This window comes from Hyaena hyaena, unplaced genomic scaffold (genome assembly GCF_003009895.1).
Source record: "Hyaena hyaena isolate Hyena2069 unplaced genomic scaffold, ASM300989v1 scaffold_289, whole genome shotgun sequence".
Lineage (NCBI taxonomy): Eukaryota > Metazoa > Chordata > Mammalia > Carnivora > Hyaenidae > Hyaena > Hyaena hyaena.
The window spans coordinates 1,165,112-1,187,798 of NW_024080920.1; the positions used below are offsets into that span (position 1 = coordinate 1,165,112).

The window sequence follows — 22,687 nt, forward strand, 5'->3', positions numbered from 1 at the left end:
CTCCTTTTCCATGTTCTACTTAATCACCAAATCTTTTCAATTTCCTTACACAGTGTACCTCACCTCCTCTCCCCTGCTACTTCTACTCTTGCTCTCTATTGGCCAGAACCTCATCTCCAGACTATTAGAAAATCTTCCCTGCCTCTGTACTTTTTTGCTCCAATACAGTGGTCTGGTTTCCCCCACCATCTTTCAATGGCTCCACCTTTTTTCCTTCACTCTAAATGATGTGTTATTTTTCTTCTTCCTGCCAGGGTTCTGCGTTACACATTTTTTTTTACCCCTTGCTCTTTCATCTAGTAGGGTCTCATCTACTCTCTCAAATGCAACTATCATCCCCAAGTACTCATCTCTCTTCATTCTTTTTTTTTTTTTTTAATTTAAAAACTGTTTATTTTTGAGTGAGAAAGACAGAGGGTGAGCAGGGAAGGGGCAGAGAGAGACAGAGAGACAGACAGACAGAATCCAAAGCAGGCTCCAGACTCTGAGCTGTTAACACAGAGTCCAACACTGGGCCTCGAACTCATGAACCACAAGATCATGACCTGAGCCGAAGTTGGCTGCTTAACCAACAGCCACCCAGCCACCCTTTAAATATTCTTAACTTCCAGCTGGACACTTCTCACTGGATGTGTTGTTCGCTCCTCCAACTCCACATTTCTAAACTGAATTCACTGTCCCCATCAGTCCTCGTTCTCTTAACCTGCCCTTTTCTGTCCTTGGTATCATCATTTTAAAAATGGTACTCTGGAGCTATATTTGGGTTCTTCCTTTTCCCACTGCTTTTCCCATTCCCATTTCCTTTCCCATAGCTGTTAATTCCTATTTACTTTGAAATCCTCCTTTCTACCCCACTCTAATACCCACTGTAGACCTTTATTATTCTTCATTTGGGTTCTTACAAGTACTCAAAATGTTTACGCTCCCAAATTCTCTATTCATTCCCTCCAGACTAATCTTCATAAAGAATCACATTGACGCCTTTCCAGTCCATTCCTACATCTCTGCCTTCACAGATCCTGCTCCATAACCAATGACTCTCCCTTCTCAAAATTCTTCTTATTGTTAAACTTCTGCTTAAGCTATTCTCTTCAACAAATCTTTTCTCCTACCAAGATTTTACCTAGTTTTCAAGCCTAGTTGAAGTCTACCTTCTTTTTAAGGATTCCCTTAATCATCTAGCCCAACATCATAATTCACCCCAAAGATCTCCCACAGCACCTTGAACTTATAGAACATCAAGTTAATTAGGTCTTAGCTCTTAGACTGTAAGCTCTGGGAAGTTAATAAATGGTCTTATTCCCCCCTGTTTCTTCACAGTGCTTGCTACATTAATAAGTTCTCAATAAAGTATGTTAATGGTCTCCTGAAAGAATAAAGTGAGGCAAAGTCATTAGGTAAAATAAGGCCATTATTTGCATTCCCACACCATTTTACCTTGCTCAGATCATCCTGACCTTCACCCCACATTCTTCTATTTTCTAAGGGTCTCATATCTAATTTGTCAGTGAAGGTAAAGATTTTTCATTCCACTGTGGTGCATTATGTTTAAAAATCCTTTAGGAACACCTGGGTGGCTAAGTAGGTTAAGCCTTTGATTTTGGCTTTGGTCATGACCTCACAGTTCATGAGTTCGAGCCCCATGTTGGGCTCTGCTGACAGTTCCAAGCCTGGAGCCTGCTTCAGGTTCTGTGTCTCCCTCTTTCTCTGCCCCTCCCCCACTCGTGCTCTGTCTCTGTTTATCTCTCAAAAATAAACATTAAAAAAAATTTTTTTTAATCCTTTAAAATAAGGTAAGTAAACCTTGGCATTGATCCTATTTGTATAGTTTTACATGAATCCTTTGCTTCCAGTTTCATGTAGCCTTTCTTTTTTTTAATTTTTAAGTAGACTCCATGCCCAACATGGGGCTTGAACTCATAACTCTGAGATCAAGAGTTGCACGTTCTACTGACTGAGCCAGCTAGGCACCCCTCATGTTGCTTTTCCAGTACATTCCAAAATATTCATTCCTTCAACACATACTATTGTATTATCTCTTAAGGCTCAAATTTTGCCAATAAAACATATAAGACTGGTAGATTCCAAATAAAAGAATGGCCAAAGTGAAGAAGGCATAAGAAAGGGAGGCTTCCTTTGGAAGAGAATGAGGTCAGAACTTGAATGGATGAGGAGTCATTGATGAAGATTTAAAGAAAAGATGAGGAAGAACATTCTAGACAGGTGAGTTCACCAAAAGATTTAGTCTAGAAGTTGAAGAGCTGATAGTCAATGACCAACTCTTGGTGAAAGTTGTTATTTAAGTAATGAGGAAACAAGAAATATCAACAAATTAAAGCATGCAGAAATAAAGAGGGAGTACTAGTCATTTCAAAAATGGAATGGTCAAAACAAGGGCTGTTGTGCTACCAAAAAGGCTAAGAACTTCTAAATCAGCCCTGGATTTGGTCAGGAAGGGGTCAGTGATAACTTCTGAATATAGTTTCAGCAAGATGACAAGGAAAGAAGCAAAAATGTAACGGTTCAAGAAGGGAGACAGATGGTTAAGAAGCAAAATTTGAAAAATCAATAACCAAATGAAGATTAGCCATTAAAAGATAGGTAGGAAAGAAAAAAAAATTTTAAAGACATGCAGAAAATAGACTAGCAGTGGAATGGCATCTGGATTGCAGAAAGTTTTTTACTAACACATAGGGGAATTGAGCTATTCAAAAACAGGAAGAAGTATTCCACAAAGAGGGAGAATAGAGTTTGTACTGCTGGTTTATAGAAAATCTTTCTTTACGATAAAGACCCCAATGACTGATTTCTTATATTAAAATAAATTACATTTCAACACTACTCTTTTCTCAGAGTCCTCAAATCTAGAATATCAAAGCTGTTACCGTTAAGGGTGAGAAGGAGTCCATGGCTACACCTGCCTCTGCCATCTGGTCGGCTAACATCAAGGAGACCAGCGCTACAGCTCAGAAATAGCATGTGCCTGGTGGGCACAATGAGAAGGCCTGTGTCCAGAATAGTCTGCCAAGAGTGCAAAGGCCTGGGACTCTAGCTGTGTGATGGACCACATGCATACGATGTGTTTACGCTCCTGTAACTTTGAAGTCTTATTAGTATTCGTAACTTCTAAAACATGTCCAGTACCTCACTTCTTCTGGGCTGGAAAATGAATTACAAAGCATGAAGTCAAAGAGACTCAAGTGAAAGCAAAAAAAACTCACCACAGAAACAGGTGTAAGTATTAGGAACATGTGCAGAAACATTCTGACAGGCAGGGCACCTCCAACCACTCTGGCCATCTGTTAAGAAAAATAAGAGGAAACCAAAATAACTTCCTTACAAAAACACATGCAATTTTTAAAAATTTAAATCTAAAGGAAGCTGTAATATTGAAGCAGCAGTAGTCATTTCATGTTATGCCTACCACAGGCATTTGAGAAACAAAATCAGGGGTCTGGGTGGCTCAGTCAGTTGAGCATCCAACTTCAGCTCAGGTCATGTGATCTCACAGCTTGTGAATTTGAGCCCCACAGGGGGCTTGCTACTGTCAGCATGGAGCCCACTTTGGATCCTCTGTCCCCTTGCTCCTCTCTGCCCCTCCCTTGCTCATGCTCTCTCTCTCAAAAATGAATAAACATTGGGGCGCCTGGGTGGCTCAGTCGGTTAAACATCCGACTTCGGCTTAGGTCATGATCTCGTGGTTTGTTGGTTCCAGCTCCACATCGGGCTCTGTGTTGGCAGCTTGCTCAGAGCCTGGAGACTGCTTCAGATTCTCTGTGTGTGTCTCTCTCTGACCCTCCCCCGCTCACTCTGTCTCTCTCTCTCTCAGAAATAAATTTAAAAAAAAAACATTAAAAAAATGAATAAACGTTAAAAAAAAGAAACAAAATCACAATACTGAGTGCTTTGCTTAAATACTGCATTTGGGCTTATATTAATAAGGACTTTAGATATAGTAATCAAATGGGTATCCATTTTTTTTAATGTCAATTGCAGTATAAATGACATACAGCCTGTTTAATTTTAAGATCTACAACATGTTGATTTGGTAAGTTTATATACTACAATATGATTATCATCACAGCATTGTTAACACCTCCATCATTTCACATAATTATCATTTCATTATGTGGTGAAAATGTTGCATTATTTCTAATATTAGGGTAAACATTATCTAAATCTTGGCTTGAGAAAAAAGATGATAAAATATTTGAGTACATGCAGGAAAACCCAGATGTCTTACACTACATGGGGCTTGAACCCATAACCTCAAGATCAAGAGTTGCATGGTCTACCAACTAAGCCAGTCAGGAACCCTGAGATATCTTAAATTAGAAGAGTCACAGATCAGAAAACATGTTTTTAACAATATTTGCAATATCCATAAATACCAGTATACTTCGGGAAAAACCCACAAAATACTATGGAGAAGATCTGTTAAAGGCAAAGCAACTTTAACATCCTAAGGGAAAACTAAACAATTGCTTCCAAAACAAAACAAAACAAAACAAAACCCAACAACTGCTTTCTATACATTTTCTAAAGCAAACTATACAGGAAATGTTTTCTATAGTTGCTACTTGGATAAAAGCTACCATTTTCAGCAAATGTGACTGATTTTGTTCTGTCCCAAATATATTTTAATATTGTTATGTTAGCTGGTTTTAAAATTTTTCCTTTTTTAAAATTTTATTTTTATTCTTTAAGTGAGCTCTCTGCCCAACACTGGGTTTGAACTCATGACCTCAGGATCAAGAGTTGTATGCTCTACCAACTATGCCAGCCAAGCACCCAGTGGTATTTATTTAAGATCTATAGCTTAATACTGATCATCTGAAACATGTTTAAGGCAACATAGCAGATAAAATATTCAAAAAGAATTAAATAGCTAGGTTTAAGGGGTGCCTGGCTGGCTCAGTTGGTGGAGCATATGACTCTTGATATTAGGGATGTAAGTTGGAGCCTCATGTTGGGTGTACTTAAAAATAAAATCTTTAAAAAAAATAGCTAAGTTTTAAACCTGAATATATCAAATGAGTGAGAATATTCAGAAGAGAGAAATGACTGACCTGCTTGAGAGGCTGGAGACCTTGCCCATTTCTTTATGCAGTTCAAATGAAATACATGATAACAGCTCTGACAACTCCACACTGGCGCTGTGACACGAACCAATTCACAGCACACCATACACTCATATTTTTCTGTAGTCAGCTGTTCAATTAGAGAACCTGTTTAAAAAACCAAAAGAATTAATTCAAACACAGAAAAACATTCCTTACTTTTGTCAACCAAGGACCAGAAAGGCATTTGAGAGAAGAATCCAAACACAAAGGTTTTAAATATCTTGTCTGATTCTTAGTAAGGTGGCTGTTCAGTGTTTGAGGCCAAGAAGGAATAGGAATATACTGAGGGAGAAGACTTAGGAAGTAGACATTCAGGTGGGGATTCCCACAATTTAGGAAACATTCCCAAGCAATTGCCCAGCAACCGAATGGAGTAACCAAATGTCCCTCATAACACAGCTTAAGCATCCTCAGAAGCCAATGCATTGCAGCACCTTGCCTTGCCTCTTCTTCTTCTTTTTCTTTCTTAAATAGTTTATTGTCTTGCCTTGCCTCTTCTGAATCTGATCCAGATCCATGGATTCAGGCCAGGAAGGGGCTCATGAAGCTACAGTGGTCAGCTGAAAGCAACCTAAGTCTGCACAGATTCCAACAACCCAGGGTGGTAACATCTCTTCTAGTAGTTGCCATGAAAGTCTTCAGGTGATCTATTCAACAAAGGTATTATCGGTGTTTACCACAACCCCATGGTAGGGTTACTAAAGGAGAAATAGAACCTGGCTTCAGAAGCCCAGCATCTGCTGAGAGAGAGCAGTATCATGGAATCCTCTCACATGTTTTGCTTAATACTGTCACTCACTCCCAGACTTTTCCTCAAACATGATCTCAGCAAAGCCTTTCTAGATCCCTAGTAAGGTGCTCTTAGAGGTAGGTAGAAGGGTGTGTGTGTGTGTGTAAGAGAGAGAGAGAAAAAGAGATTTCTTTCTTCAGGCCATATTTTTAGCATTTACTTCATAACCCTATTTTATTTGTTATCAGGTCCAAATAGGTTATAAGAATAAAATAACTAACCTTGAATGTATCATGCCAAGTGTTGTGCTAAAGCACTTAATATATAAAGTGCTCAAGCAGGAGAGGGACAGAGGGAAAGAGAGTGAATCCCAAGCAGGCTCCATGCTCAGCGTAGAGCTCAATGTAGGGCTCAATCCCACGACCCTGGGATCATGACCTGAGCTGAAACCAAGAGTCTGACACTCAACTAACTGAGTCACCAGGCACCCCACAAATTTGCATTTTAATCATTCCATAATATTTGTTCTCCTTGGATTACTTTGTCCAATTTAATGCCAAAAGAAATACAGAACATGGGGACTATACATGGGTGTCTGTAAGGCAGGGCCAGGGTCTTGCTCAGTGTTGTATTTCCAGTGTCTGGCCTTTAGCACATGCTGAGTAAATATTTATTAAATGAATGGATGAATATATAAATGAATATCACCTACTCTGTTCTACAACTTCTCTCCCTTGAAAGTTTCAGTTAAGTTTCTGGGATAGTGCTTTTGCTGTCAGGAAAGCCCAGAATAAAGATTTTATGTAGCTGATAAAGGCATTCTACTTGTTTTAAATAACAGATAAACATAACACAAAATTGAATTGTAGTATAAAAACTAAGGAACCAGACTTAAATTTTCTTAAAAGTAGGAATACCCTACCCTGCATAGGTTAACATCTCTGAATAACAAAGTTAATAATATTTCCTACCAGTTAGCACAATATGTGTGGATGATTCTTAAGGGGTAAGTTAAGTAAGAGCTCATTAGACAGTAAGATTACATTTGAGTCAACCAGATACAAGAGCCTGACTGGGGCAGAGGAATAGTTTGTAAAAATTACATTTAGGATACTTTTTGTAGAAAATGCCCATTGACTCTTCCAGAATAGAACTGAGTTACAAGTAAAGGATACAAGGGCGCTCGGGTGGCTCAGTTGGTTGAACATCCAAATTTTGATTTCAGCTCAGGTGAGTGCAGAGCCTGCTTGGGTTTCTCTCTCTCTGCCCCTCCCCTGCTCGTGCTCTCTCTCTCAAAATAAATAAACTTAAAAAAAAAAAAAAAGAAGTAGTAAAGGACACAAAAAAGTAAGTGAAGTTTGGAAAAGACATGAGAACCCTATGATAGACTGTTGTTTTGCATTTCACCCTGAAGGTTGTCTTTTTATTTTACCATTTCTCTTATTCAATAAGATTATGGCTTGTTAATATTGTTTTATGTGTGATGTTTCTAAATTTAATCACAGGAAAACTGACCACCAGGATGCACACACATATAGTGATGTGGGAACAACTGTGAACTTTGAGTAACCCACAAAGCTCTTCCAAGCCCTTTCCAAAGGCTGTCTCTCTCATATCCTATGTTCAATCTGAAAGTAAATCCTACTGGCTCTACTTTCAAAATATATCCAGAATCCAACCCTTTATTAGTATGGCCCAAACCACTATCCATTCACCTGGATTATTAAAATGGCCTCCTAACTAGTCTTTGCTACTTCTGTCCTTGCTCTACTCATCTATTCTCAACAGCCAGAGGGAGCCTGTTAAAATGCAAATTAGATGATGCCACTAATGCCCAGAACTTGTCAACGGTTCCTACGTCATAAGCTTATAAAAGCCAAAATCTTTACAATGTCCTTCATCACTTCTGGGTCACTACTCTGATACTCTGTACTCTGATGTAAACTTCTGGGTTACTACTCTTAAGAACACACTGGCCACCTTCCTAGCCTGACTGGCAGGCAGATTTCTGCCTGAGGGTCTTTACAGTTTGTTGTTCGCTCTGCCTAGAACTCTTCCCTAGACATCGGCATAGCTCAGTTCCTTAGCACCTTCAGGTGTTTACTCAAAATGTGATCTTCACAATGAGGTAGTCCCTAGCCATAATTTAAAAATATGAAACCCACTTCTTCAACATTCCTTATCTCTTTTCCATACTATATATTTTTTCTCCACACCATTTGAACTTTACATATCATATATTTTACTTATTTCACCTTATTTCCTAACTCTGTACATAGAATGTACACACCTTGAGGACTGAAGTTTTTACCTATAGTGCTGCCTAGGACATAGTGAGCACTCAATAATACTTGTATGAATGAATGAAATTAATATATATTTGCTATTAATATAGCAAAAAATTCCAGAAAGACCTAGGAAGAGAAACAGTATAATCCTTTCACTAACAATACTTCAGTTTTATCCAAACATGTTTAACATACATAAACATGGAGCCGCTCTGTGCTGATCAACTATCACATTTCAGGTCCAAGACTCTTACCTGCTGGATGCCAGTCCTGGTCTGACCACTGGCTCTTTTTCAATCCTAAACTCTCTCCCACTAGGGCTTCCCCATAATTTCTCAGTTATAACCAGGTCTACTGGTTACTCCTACTTTGATAGCATATCAGTAAAGAGGGTGATATACCCACTGAAATAATCGGAAGAACAAAGAGACCTGATTGAAGAGTTAACTGACTATAAACTTTCAGATGCACCAGTAAATAACTATTTTAAAAAAAAAAGAAAGCCTACAACAATCCTAATTTGAAAAATCCAGGGGCACCTGTGTGGCTCAGTTGGTTGGGCATCCAACTTCAGCTCAGGTCATGATCTCACAGGTTGTGAGTTCAAGCCCCAGACTGGGCTCTATGAAGGCAGCCTGGAGCCTGATTCGAATTCTGAATCTCCTTCTCTCTCTGCCCCTACCCTGCTCACACTGTCTCTCATAAATGAATGTTAAAAAAAAATTAAAGAAAAATCCAAGAATACACTGTGATTATAAAATGTATATATATGGTATTTAAAAAAATGGAGGCACAGTGAAAATACATAGGGGTAAAATAATATCTGGCATTTACTTTAAAAAATATCTGCAAAAATAAAAAAGAATAGATAAAACAAATGGGAGGGGTGCCTGTGTGGCTCAGGTGGTTGAGTGTCCAACTCTTGATCTCGGCTCAGGTCATGATCTCCGGGTCACTGGATAGAGCCCCACATCTTGCCTCTGCACTGATCATGGAGCCTGCCTGAGATTCTCTCTCTCTCTCTCTCTCTCTCTCTCTCTCCACCCCTTTCCCCACTCACACACTCTCTCTCTCAAAATAAAGAAGGAAAGAAAGAAAAGAAAAGAAAAGAAGGGAAAAGAAAAGAAGGAAGGAGGAAAGGAAAATGGAACAAAAGTTTAAAGCTGATTAAATCTAGATCTTCAGACTAAAGGTGAGTTACCTACTAAAGCAACTTTATAAAGTTACCTCATTAAATGTGAGGCAGCTGTTTCTAAAACACTAATACAATATAAGCATGGTCAACAAGGCAGTTTTGCTGAGTCTGAAGCATATGTCAGATACCATGTTTATTTATGTGAATCTGAAGCTTATGGCAGAGCTTAGGATCCAGAGGTAAGAGTTTAGAAGTCAGCACAGCACAGAGGCAGTGGTTTTAAAGAGCAGTTGTAATCTCCCAATGAGATCTTATCAAGTAAGAACAGAGGGCTGAAACAAAGTCCTAGGAAACACCAACATTTAAGAAAGGTGGAGGAAGAGAAACTTAAAGGGTGCACATAGAACAAGGAGGACCAGAAATTTGTGGAATCAAGGAAGTAACATTTCAACAAAGACTCCTTCACTTCAAACTCAAACGGAAGCCCAGGATAATGAGGACTGAAATACATCTATGTGCTGGCTGTGGCAAACAGGAGGGCATTAACGACCGTACCAGTAGCTCTCTGAGTCAAGTGGTGATGATGGCAGAGGACTCAGAAGTGAGTCAAAATAGAGAAAAGAAAACAGAGCAGTGACTCTTGACTAGTCTGGAATGGAAGGAAAGGAAACACTACCAGGAGTACTGGGAGTTTTTCTTTCACGGCACAGGACAGACTTGAGAAGAGCTTCAGGCTGAGAACTTGGACTAACGGATGTGAAAAGGCTGGTGGAAGGAAAGAAAAGGAGAATAGGCACAGATTTCTCTGAGTTTGCCTAAAGGGAGCAAACATTTAAGAAAATTTTGCCTGAGTCGTTGGCTTGGCTTGACGAGGACGTGTGGTCTTGCTACGCCCGCTCTTCGAGCCCCGTCGCTCCCGCCCGACCGCAGGATGGCTCACAAGCAGATCTATTACTCGGACAAGTACTTCGACGAGCACTACGAGTATCAGCATGTCATGTTACCCAGAGAACTTTCCAAACAAGTACCGAAAACCCATCTGATGTCTGAAGAGGAGTGGAGGAGACTTGGTGTCCAACAGAGTCTAGGCTGGGTTCACTACATGATTCATGAGCCGGAACCACATATTCTTCTCTTTAGACGACCTCTTCCAAAAGAGCAACAAAAATGAAGTCTATCTGGGGATCATCGTAAATCTTTTTCAAATTTAATGTATATGTGTATATAAGGTAGTATTCAGTGAATACTTGAAAAATGTACAAATCGTTCATCCATATCTGTGCATAAGCTGTATTCTTCACAGCAACAGAGCTCAGTTAAATGCAACTGCAAGTAGGTTACTGTAAGCTGTTCAAGATACAATTTTTCCTAGTCAGTTTTTCTCTTAATATAAGTGCCTGTTTGACTTTGCCTGTTATTTTTGTTAAATAAAGTTTCTATGTTGCATTAAAAAAAAAAAAAAAAAAAGAAAATTTTGCCTGATGATCTCCCCTTTTTCTCTATGAAGTAGAAGGCAAGGAGGCCCAATGAGACTGAGGGAGATGAATGGCAGGAAGGTCTGAACACGACCAGAAAAGATTCAGGGTAGTCTTAGATGAAAATGGGAAGGAGAGCTGACCAAGGTCGTCTAAGGGGAAAACAGGCAGTACTGAAAGTCAACTGAAATTGGAGAAATCAGTTAACAAAAATATTTACTGAGAACCTACTATGTTCTTGGTTAAACACTAAGGATATACAGTGAACAAAACAGACAAAAGTTTTCTGCTCTTAAGAAGTTATTATGTAGTAGAGGAATATGATAAACGATGGAAAAAAAGCATCATCATCAAATAGTGGGAAGTGCTTTGGAGAAAAATAAACCGGAAAGGGATGAGGAATGCTAGTAGTGGGGGGAGTATTACAGATCTAAACAGGATGATGAGGAAGACTTCCCTGAGAAGGTGAGTGAATCTGCTGCAGCACCAAATCTGTACTACTGTTATCATTTTCTGGAACAGTATCCTGTTACCCAGATGGAGCAGAGAAGGTAGACTGCAGCATCAATCCAGGGTGGGGATTCTGCCAAATGGCTTCACAGAAGGATAATACTTCAAAACTACAATAAGGCCCAGCCTCAAAAGGGAATAAAGAAAGACAGATGGCTGACGATACAGTCAGTGGGTGAAAAAGACTGAGAGAACCAGAAGGACAGGAGGTTAGGGTCAGAAAGTAGTAGTGGGTGTAGAGGTATAATAAAGGCAAAGGTCACTGTGGTTGAGAAGATCAAAGAACGTGAAGATGGTATAATCCCTATGATCACTAACGTCACTAACAGCAGGATTCATGATAAATCAGTAGTTCTCAAATCAGAGTTACCAGGAGGCTTGTTAAAAAATAAGGTTGCTGGGTTATCTGGGTGGCTCAGTCAGTTAAGTGTCCAACTTCAGCTCAGGTTATGATCTCACGATCTGTGAGTTCGACCCCCGTGTCAGGCTCTGAGCTGTCAGCTGTCAGCTCAGAGCCTGGAACCTGCTTCAGATTCTGTGTCTCCCTCTCTCTCTGCCCCTCTCCCACTCACGCTCTGTCTCTCTCAAACTAAATTTAAAAAAAAAAAAAAAAACTAAAAAAAAACAACCACATAAGATTGTTGGTTCCTATTCCCAGAACTTCTCTTTGGTAGGTCTGAGGTGAGGCCAAGGAATATGCTTTTCTAACAAGTTCCCTGGCGTTGCTGAGGGCTGCTCCTCTGGAACTGCCCTTTGAGAACCACTGGGGAAGAGGGGAGATAGAGGCTGGAGGCATTAATAAGTGAGGGCTGGGGCTGGGATATTTGAAAGTTAATACATGACAAAGATAGAGAGAGCTGGATCGTGATGTAGCCAGAAGGTGATGTAGCATTAAGTTCAAAGGAGCAGGGATTTTGATACAAAGGTAGAAGAATAACGGCTCAGAAACAACACTGAGAGAGGAGCATGCTCTTCCCATCTTCCAGAAACTAAGGCAAGTGGGATAAAAGGAAAAAGAGCAGGCTCTGAAAGGCTGTGAGAAAAAGTGGTGAACTTAGAGAAGGCCACAGATTATGAGGAGCAGCAGAAACTTACTAAGGATATAGAGGACCTTGTTACCACAGAATGAGGGATGCAGACAGCCTGGAAGAACAGAAGCAGTACTAGTTTCTCTCAGTACAGAATGAGAGTTAGCAAAGACCACTCTCGAGCAGCCATGGAGACTTATATTTGGGGTAATCCTCTCTTTCCATTCCAATCAAGTTTTTATATCCATGACTCTACCACAACTGCTCGTATCAAGACCAATAACTCTCAGTGCCAAACCCACCAGTCAACATGCAGTTGTCATCTTTCTGGACCCAATCAGTAACATTTAGCACAATTGGTCACTCCCTCCTTGAATTCCTTTTTTAGTTTGACATTTAAAACATGGTTCACTTCCTAGTTCAATTGCTACCTATTTTCCACCTCCTTTGCTGGGTCCTCATCTTCCAACCTTTAAACGCTGAGTTATAGGAAGGCTCCACCCTCAAACTTCTTTAACTACACTGAAACACTTAGATGACCTCCTCTAGTCTGTTAGAGAACTCCATGCTGAAAGTTCCCAAGTTTAAATCTCCAGTCCAGATCTCTTCTTGAATTTTTAACTCCCTACTTAACCAAATTCTCTACCTTTTCTGAACAAGGAGTACACAAAACAAAACATATCCAAACTTTTCTAAAAAGAAAGACCACCAAGGGTGCCTGGGTGGCTCAGTCGGTTAAGTATCCGACTTCGGCTCAGGTCATGATCTCACGGTTCATGGGTTCGAGCTCCACGTTGGGCTCTATGCTGACAGCCAGCTCAGAGCCTGGAGCCTGTTTCAGATTCTGTATCTCCCTCTCTCTCTGACCCTAGCCTGCTCACGCTGTCTTTCTCTCAGAAATAAATGTTTTTGTTTAAATAAATAAATAAAAAGAAAGACCAAGAAAACTTTTCCAACAAGAAGACTAAGACTAAAAGGAGACTAAGGAGACATGATGACTAAATGCAGCGTGGTATCCTGGATTGGTACCTGGAACAAAAAAAGGATGTTAATGGGGAAAAAATGGTGAAATCCAAATAAAGTCTACAGTTTAGTTTATACTATTATACCAGTGTTAATTTCTTAGTTTTGACAAAGGACCAGAGTTGGTTATGTAAGATACATTAGACAAAGCTGAGTGAAGGATATATGGGTATTCTCTGTACTACTTTGCAACTTTTCTATAAATCTAAAATTATCTCTAACTAAAAAGTTTTAAAAACAAACAACACCCTTTCCTCTCCCAGGCTCATACGCCAGTACATGGCAATTCTCTTTTTTTAAAAGATTTTATTTTTTAAGTAATCTCTATACCCAATATGGGGCTCAAACCTACAATCCAGAGATCAAGCGTCACATACTCCACTGAATGAGCCAGCCAGACACTAAAGCATTGCCTTCATCTCTTGGAGCCAACATCTAGTCTATCTGCAAATCCTATCAGTTTTATCTTCCAAATATGCAAAGTCTAACACTCTTACCTCTTCCAACACTACCACCTCTAGTCCAAGTCTCCATCATCAAGTAAGTCAATTACTGCAACAACTTCCTAATTTCTCTGCTTGCTTCCTTACAGCTGATTCTCCACATAGCTGCTAGTAAGATCATGTCATTCCTTTTCCCAAAACCTTCCACCTGCTTCTGATCTTCTTAATCAGAACCAAATCCAAGGGCCTCACATAATCCAGCCCCTGTGATTTCTCTGACCTCCTCTGCTGCCTGCTTCTCTGTTGTTCAAAAAGTCCTCCTCATACCCTAATCTAAACTTGCTTCTTCCTCTGCTCGGTATACTCTTCAGAGAGCCACATGGTACACTTTTGCATTTCCTTCTAGTCTCCATTCAAATGTCTCATCAAACAGACCAATATATCTAAACTAGTGCCCCTCTTATTCTGTCCTCTTAACCTGCTTTATATTTTTTAGCTCTTACCCACAATCTGACATTAAATATTGGTTTAAGTGATTTCTACCTGCCTTCCCTACTACAATTAGAATGTAAATCCCACCAGTACTGTATTTCCAGTACCTAGAACAGTGCTTGGTACATAGTATTGACTCAATAAATATGAATAAAGTGTTCTCAAGAATATGTGGGGATGTGAGACCAAAAGAGATTTGTTAGGCAGAACTCTAAGATGGCCTCTAAGATTGCCACATATAGGTGTGCATGCCCTATATAATCTCCTCCCCTTGAGTCTGTGTGGGCCTGATATAATCTGGTGAACCCTTTAAAAAGAGTCTAGGGATCAGAGAAAGAAGTCAGAGACATTTGAAGAATTTCTAGCAGATGCTTTCCTTGAAGAAGAAAAGTACCATGTTGTGTAGAGGGCCATGTGGTGGGGAAATGCAGGTGACTTCTAAGAGCTGAGAGTGACCCCCAGCCAATAATTAGCAAGAACAGGGGACCTTACCCCTATAACCATAAAAAACTAAATCCTACCAACAACCAGTGAGCATGAAAGAAGACCTCATGCCTCAGATGAGATTGCCTCCCTGGCCAAACTTTAGTCCTGTGAGGCTCTGAGTAGAGAACTAGGCTAAGGGATACCCAGACTCTTGACCCAAAGAAACTGTGACATAATAAAAGAACTATAAGCCAGCATAAAAACAGTCCTGGGCAGGTGGTGACTTCATGTGTTGAGCTGGGCTATGTACATTTAACTGGAAGGAGACCAGTTGGTGAAGGTCCACAAGGAACAGCTATAAAAATGAAACTGTTTACCTGGACAAAATATATACACTCAGTGCAAAATGAGAGGTGTCTTCAAATACTGCAAAAGAGTTGATTTGCAATGAGGAGGTGGGAAACTAGTGAGAGAGACTGGTTGCTGTGCTGCTTCAAAGGACAGAACCTGAACCAGGGAATAGGAAGTATTTACTGGAAAGAAGTTTTTAGTTAAACGTAAGGAAGAACTTTCCAACAGAGTGGAATATCTATTATGTTCTAAGAGCTATGTTAAGCAATAGGGATATAAAAAAATAGCCTTTGCTTTCAGGAAGCTTACAGACTAGTGGAGGGCACTGACACATAAACAATGATGGCTTCCAGCAGTAACTGCTATTAACTGAAACCTGTACATTTAAGGGAAAGACATTATAGGGCTATTTAACACTAATGGCATTTGTGGAGGTGAGAAAGGTTTCCCAGACATGCGGCCAAACTAGCTATTGAAAAATGAGTAAGAGGAGCACCTGGGTTGCTCAGTCAGTTGAGCATCCAATTTCTGATTTCTGCTCAGGTCATGATCCCAGGTTGTGGAATCAAGCACTATGTCAGGCTTTGCGCTGAGCGTGGAGTCTGCTTGGGATTTTCTCTTCCCCTCCTTCTGCTCTCCCACGCTCACGCATGCACTCTCTTACTCTCAAAACAATAAATATTTTTTAAAAAAGCAATTTAAAAAAATGAGTAAAGATTCATTAGTGAACCAAATGGCAGACATTCTAGAAAAAGAGAGCCACATATGCAACAGCAGGGAAAGGTGAAACAACACAGAGTACAGACAATACAATGTGGTGGGGAGCTGATGCAGCATAAGATGGGGTGGCTGGGTAAGAAAGAAGCCAGAATCTGCATGTGGTGAACAGTGAACAGAAATAAACAGGGGAGTGACACAGTTTAATATGTACTTTACAATTTTTTTTATAGCTTATTTATTTTTGAGACAGAGCATGAATGGGGGAGGGGCAGAGAGAGAGGGAGACACAGAATCCGAAACAGGCTCCAGGCTCTGAGCTGTCAGCACAGAGCCTGATGCGGGGCTTGAACCCACGAACCATGAGATCTGACCTGAGCCGAAGTCAGACACTTAACTGACTGAGCCACCCAGGTGCCCGTAATATGTACTTTAGAAAGATCATTCTCTGATACTGGTCTAAGAGATGGACTGAAAGAGAGAAAATGAAGATGGCAAGAATGGTTAGGACATTTTGCAGATGAGCAGACAAGAGACCATGCAGGCTGGAACAAGGAGAGGCAGTGGAGATGCTACCATTCTTTAGTGTACTTTTACAACTAAAAAAAAAAAAAAATCTTGTAACAAAGCATCTATAAGACCCATGTCTGCATTTTAAAAATCCCTTACTAAATTTGTTGTTAAGAAAAAAAGTTCCTTGGGGCGCCTGGGTGGCTCAGTCAGTCAAGCATCCGACTTCAGCTCAGGTCACGATCTCGCGGTTCGTGGGTTCGAGCCCCACGTTGGACTCTGTGCTGACAGCCAACTCAGAGCCAGGAGCCTGTTTCAGATTCTGTGTCTTCCTCTCTCTCTAAACCTCCCCTGCTCATGCTGTCTCTCTGTCTCTCAGAAATAAAGAAAACATTAAAAATTAAAAAAAAAGAAAAAAGTTCCTTATTTGCATTTGCTTATAATATATAAAAACTAAGTAAGTGGTTACCTACTGGGGGGGGGGAGCAAGCGGTGGCAAGACCCAGGCAGGCAGATGATGAACAAGGATAGAAAGAGATGTTTCGTTGCATACCTTTTTTTTTTTTTTTAAGTTTATTTATTTTGAGAGAGAGAAAGTATATGTGGGGGGGGGGGGGGTGGAGAAAGAGAGGGGTGGCGTAAAGAGAGAATCGCAACCAGACTCCACACTGTTAGCTTGGAGCCCGATGCAAGGCTCAAAGTCACAAACTGTGAGATCAGGACCTGAGCCGAAGAGTCAGACACTTTAATTGACTGAGCTATCCAGGCACCCCTCATTATATACGTTTTTACACTTTCTAGTTCCCAAATTGTATGAACTTATTATTTATCAAAACAAAACAACAAAACAAAACATTTCCATCATCTAGGTAGATTTACCTGTGTGAGTTTCCACATTCTTTAGCACATGGTTCTGTTTACCTCGGGGGAAAGATGCTACTTGAGGATCCTGCCTTCTTACGGTGCATTTCTCTGGGTCAACCCTTCTGGAAGACTTGTTGACAACTGCCAAATTCCCATTGTCACAGGCAGATTTTGCTGGCCTTTCATTAAGATTATCCTTTGGAATGGGTGCCATGTTGTTTCTGGGTCCGGCATTTGTATGTCGTTGGCCCTCTTGTTTTAGTGGATTCCTGCCTGGTCGTGGCCTAGCCCCCTCCACTTCCCAGGGAGGCCTTTTCTGTGGGTATCTCCTTTGCTCACTGCGTCTGGCCCCATACCCATCCAATACTCCTTTCCTAAAGGATGTATCCAAAGATTCAGGGTGGATAACCCCCACAGGTTTGGTATTTTCAAGTCCAGCATCCTCAGATTTTGGAGTCATTCTGTTACCCCACTCACATTTGAGTTTTGCCTTGACTTTTGGTCCTCTACCATAGCTGTATGCAAATTGGGCTGCTTTTTTGGGTTTTGCTCCTCTGGGATCAGCACCAACAATTTCCTTCTCACTCTCAGAAGGGCTGTGCTCTCTGGGGTTTGTCCCACTCTCTGACCTGGCCACATTTTCTAAGCTAGCTGCATCTGAGGTATGGTCAGTGAGATTCTGTACTTTCTTGACCTTGATATGTTGCTTTTCACTCCTCAGTTTCTGCCAGGGTTGATTCTGAAGGCCATGGCTCTTGAGTAATTTGTTAGAAGTAGAGGACTGGAAAGAAGTCTGTTGACTCTTAGGTTTGCTTCCCAAAGGATAATTGTGCTGAACACCAGAGATGTCATCATAAGAGACTTGCCTGGAAAGGTGACAAGGAGGTGGTGAACTGTAATTTCTTCTACTAATCCTGTTAGAATCTAGTCTCCTTTGACTCCCACAATTTAGACCAGGATTTTTTCTCTCCTGAGGAATGAACTCAGCAGCATCCGTATTGAATTTAAAAGTACCTAGGACGTAAGAAAATAGACATGCCAGTAAAGAAATTGTCAACCATGAGGCCTGAAGTCTCTAGGCCATATCTAAAAGTTATTTTCCTAAGGACTGTATAAAACAGGCCCTTAATAAGGCCTACTTTTCCTGTGAATGTGACAGGTTCAAGGTGCTTGTGGAAGATTGACCATTCATGTCCAGCAGCTTCACTATTAGGCACTACTAAGAATTGCTAAGTAAAACTGCTCATCTGAGTGGTCAGGCATTATTATTATTATTATTTTTTTTTTTTTTGAAAGAGAGAGAGAGAAAATGAGTGCACACACAAGAGGGGAAGGACAGAGGGAGAGAGAGAATCTTAAGCAGGTTCCACAGATGTGGAGCTCAATCCACAACTGTGAGATCATGACCGAAACCAAAAGTTAGATGCTTAACTGAATGAGCCACCCAGGTACCCCTATTATTTTTATTTTTATTTTTTTACATTTATTTATTTTTGAGAGACAGAGTGAGAGAGGGTGTGAGGGGAGGAGGGGCAGAGAGAGAAGGAGACACAGTATCTAAAACAGGCTCCAGGCTCTGAGCTGTCAGCACAGAGCCTGATGTGGGGCTCAAACCCATGAACCGTGAGATCATGACCTGAGCCGAAGTTGGACACTTAACCGACTGAGCCACCAGGCACCCCTATTATTATTTTTTAAATGTAAGCTCTCTGCCTTATGTGGGGCTTGAATTCTCACCCCAAGATCAAGAGTTGCATGTTGTGCTGACTGTGCCAGCCAGACACCCCGATAGGCATTATTTATACATGTGTTTGTTTTATAAAAAAATTTCAGGTCAGCATACAGTTCAGGGGTGAGAACCAATCAGCAGGTTCCACGTGGTCTTTCGAAACTCTAAGATAGCATTGTGTAATATCAAGTAAACAGGCTTTGGAATCAGCCAAAATCAGTTTGAAGTCTGGTCCTCCAATTGATGGTATAAGTTTAGGGATATTGCTTTTAGCCTTTATTTCTTCATCCATGACAAAAGATGATAGTACTATTTCAAAGGGCTACTGTGAAATTTAAGCAAGATTTCATATTGATAGTACTTAACATAGTGAGTACATTAGTTGCCATCTCTTCCCTCCAGGAATATATTTTAGGTTTTGCATACATAACCTTTATAATATGGTCCAGAATCTGAGTCTCAACAATTAAGCATATGTCTCTTTAACCCATTGATTTTTCCCCCCTCAAGATGCTTCTTTGTCCCTGAAGTCCAAAGACTAAATGATCTGCCTAAAGATACAAAACTAGTTAGTAGAAAAGCCAGAATGAGGGGCGCCTAGGTGGCTCAGTCGGTTGAGCATCTGACGCTGGCTCAGGTCAGGATCTTACAATTTGTGGGTTTGAGTGCCATGTCAGGCTTTGTGCTCATAGCTCAGAGCCTGGAGCCTGTTTCAGATTCTGTCTCCCTCTCTCTCTACCCCTCCCCCACTCACACTCTGTCTTCTCTCTCTCTCAAAAATAAACATAAAAAAAAGCCAGAATGATGTGTAGCATATAAATCATACAGTTGACCCTTGAACAACAGTTTTGAACTACAGAAGTCCACTTACATGTGAATTGTTTACAGTAAAGTACTGTAGATGTATTTTCTCTTCCTCATTTTCTTTATTGTAAGAGTATGTAAGAGTAAATAATACATATATCATGCAAAATCTGTGTTAATTAAATGTTTATGTCATTGGTAAGGTTTCTGGTCAACAGTAGGCTGTTAGAAGTTCAGTTTCTGGGGAGTCATAAGATATATGTGAATTTTCCAATGTGCAGGGGGACGGGGGGTTGCCATCCCTATCCGCTACATAGTTCAAGGGTCAACTGTACTATGAATCAACAAGACCTGGAAGACATGGGTTTATGTACCTGCCCATCACTTATGTCTGTATGCAAGTAACTTAATCCCAATTTTCTTATAAGGAATGGAGACAGTAATAATTCCTACATCCAAGAGTTGCTATGAAGAGTAAAGCAAGTTAGTAACATATACATAGTGGCTAGAATAGTGCTTTATTGTTGCTTTTAGGGCTACAGATTCTAAAACACACAGACCTGACCACAGATGGGTGCACTACAGAGCCTGTGGGTTTCAGGTTTAATAACATACCCTAACATTAATTAGGTAATTAACATGTGCCAGGCACTATTCTAAGCACTTTGCATCTGTTGACTCATTTAATCCTTACATTCTTGATGAGAAAACTGAGACTGAGGAAGTTACTTGCCAAAGGCCACAGAGGTATTCCAAACCAGATCAAGATTCTACCCGTGGCTATATGGCCCTAGAGATTACACCCTTACACTACACTGTCAGAGTTTGGGCAGCAGGTACCATAGAAACATATACTCAAGAACTGAATGAGATCATAAAGGTCATAGGGTAATCTTTCACTCAATCCAGGATTTGTCCTGATGGCTTTCACACAGCCAATTCTGGGGGTGGGGTGGAGGGCCTTACAACACAAAGAGAGGATCAGACAAATTCATAAGGTGGCAAAGGAGATGTTCCACAAAAAAGAGAAAACATAAAGGTGAGAATGGGAAGATTAGACCAAATGGGTATGGTACAGTCCTCGCCTTCTTGAAGAAATAAAGTGGGAGAGGGGCAGAAGAAAAGTCAGTAAAGTTGTCCAGAACAGCTTGGTAAAGGATGGGAAGAAGGTGTTCCATGTTAAGCTGTAAGGAACTGATGCAACTACAGAGTCTAGATAGGGCAGTACGTATTCACAAACATATGTGTTCCATTAGACATAAGGTAATGTCTCAGACCCTTCAGAGACAGGAGGAAGGGAAAAAGGGCACAGGAATCAGTAAACTGCACTCAAGACACAATGAACTGAGAACCCCACCTCCCTTTTTTCCTCAGTACTTTAAGTAGCTAGAAGTTAGTTGGTAAATAGGATACAAGTGGTACCTTACATTCCAAGATAACATAGCAGAATACTAACTGTCCAGCAGATGAGTGGAGAAGAGTAAGGGGAAAATCCAATAGATTATGAAGTCCAGAAACAAAGTTGGCATTGGAGAGTCTTCTAATGGGCAGAAATATATTCCCTAACTGTTCTGCTATTTGAGGGCAGAAGTGGGCAAGAGAACTAAATGCTGAGTGGAGATGGGGGTGTGGGCTAGAGATGATGCTAAAATAAGAACATGGAATAGTTCTTTGGACTATACCATAGTAGGTGTGGAGGAGGTGGTAACCTGGGGCACAATACAGGAGGCCAAAACTGTAACTCAACAAATCCCACCCATTCTTGCCTCAAACACTGAAGGGTGTACAAATGGGCCAGAAGTGAGCCTGAGGATGGGAAGATCAATGGATCCAGTTGAGGATCTGGGGGAAAAAGCGTGTGGGAGAATAACAAAACACCAGCCTAAAATGGTCCCCACCCTCCAAGATGACTCAATACCTAAATCAGGACTAGGATTTGGAAAATAACATTTTTTTTTTTTTTTACCAAGACCCACAGTAACAAGTACATTTTACCTGCCACCCAGTACACAAATACATACATTTTCCTCCTTGTGCCCCAACATTGGTTAAGTGGCAGAACCAAGACTCAAATCAGTTGAGTCTTGAACTAAGACTCCAAACCACATGCTGCGAATTGCTGTCCTGTTTTTCATTAAGAGTGGGTCCTGAAATCAAATTAATGTAGTGACTTATGACAAGTATTTTTTCAAGTAAAACAGAAAATAGAGCATACTGCAGATAGTAAGGAAAAACATTACTTTCTAAAACTTTTGGTTCGCTTTTGTATTTACACATGTGTGCATTGAGTCGCGATGTAAAGTTTGGACAACAAAGACCTAAAGTAAACCTTGACGGAAATGGATGTTACATTAACAACCAAATGAGGGTGTTTTACACATACAGCTAACTCCAGGAGAAGCGAGCTAACAATTACCGAACAGGTACAGTACAGAGCGGAAGCCTTCACAGGAATTAACATATTCACTCCCAACTGATAGATGAGGAAACGGAGACTCAGTCACACTGCGAATTCATATCAGTCTCAGATTGGAAACCACTGAAGTCCGGCTCTAGCCCGCTCTGCTGCCCCAGGAAGGGCCAACCCGCCACGCATGGAGAGCCCGCCATCGTCACGGGCGGTGACTTGGCCGCCGCCCGCCTGTTGGAGATCAGTGCGGCCTCTGCCGCAGTAGGGCCGGGCTGAAGGTGGGACGCCCACAGAGTTTCGCTCGGCGCGGGGACAAACCCGCTCTCCCTGGAGACCCAGCTGTGGGGACTTCACAACCCAGTTGGGAACCAGCAAGGTCTCAGTACCCACGACACGCGTGGCTTGGCCCTTACGAGCCACTATCCCCAACCCTAGTACGCGCCACTCTCGCGATATGAATGGCCGGAGCCCTAGGACTCGTCACTGACCCAATTTCCGCTCCCTGAGAGGGGCCACGTCCCACGCGGGCCGGGACAGTACCTGAGACAGGAGGCGCCTCCGCCATCCTGTGCCGCAACACCTAAAGCGAGCCCTGCAACCTAGAGAGGGCTGTCACCCGGTCACGTGCC

General features: G+C 41.1%; 2 protein-coding genes across 2 annotated transcripts in view; one reads left to right on the forward strand and one right to left on the reverse strand.

Moving 5' to 3' along the window:
- Positions 1-22,687, reverse strand: part of NFX1 (nuclear transcription factor, X-box binding 1) — a 73,576-nt gene extending 50,889 nt beyond the window's left edge. Inside the window, exons 1-4 of the mRNA XM_039247047.1 lie at positions 22,599-22,687; positions 17,131-18,129; positions 5,070-5,228; positions 3,222-3,299 (exon numbers count right to left, since the gene is read on the reverse strand). Of these exons, the coding sequence (XP_039102978.1) occupies positions 3,222-3,299; positions 5,070-5,228; positions 17,131-18,129; positions 22,599-22,623 (1,261 nt within the window). The 5' untranslated portion in view covers positions 22,624-22,687. The remainder of the gene's footprint in view (positions 1-3,221; positions 3,300-5,069; positions 5,229-17,130; positions 18,130-22,598) is intronic.
- LOC120241725 (cyclin-dependent kinases regulatory subunit 2-like) lies at positions 10,132-10,724 on the forward strand. The gene has a single exon (XM_039247048.1). The coding sequence runs from the start codon at positions 10,208-10,210 to the stop codon at positions 10,445-10,447; it is 240 nt and encodes a 79-aa protein (XP_039102979.1). The 5' UTR covers positions 10,132-10,207; the 3' UTR covers positions 10,448-10,724.

Bases quoted from the DNA above. Each gene is read 5' to 3' on its own strand.
- LOC120241725 (XM_039247048.1), top strand. From the start codon at position 10,208: ATGGCTCACAAGCAGATCTATTACTCGGACAAGTACTTCGACGAGCAC.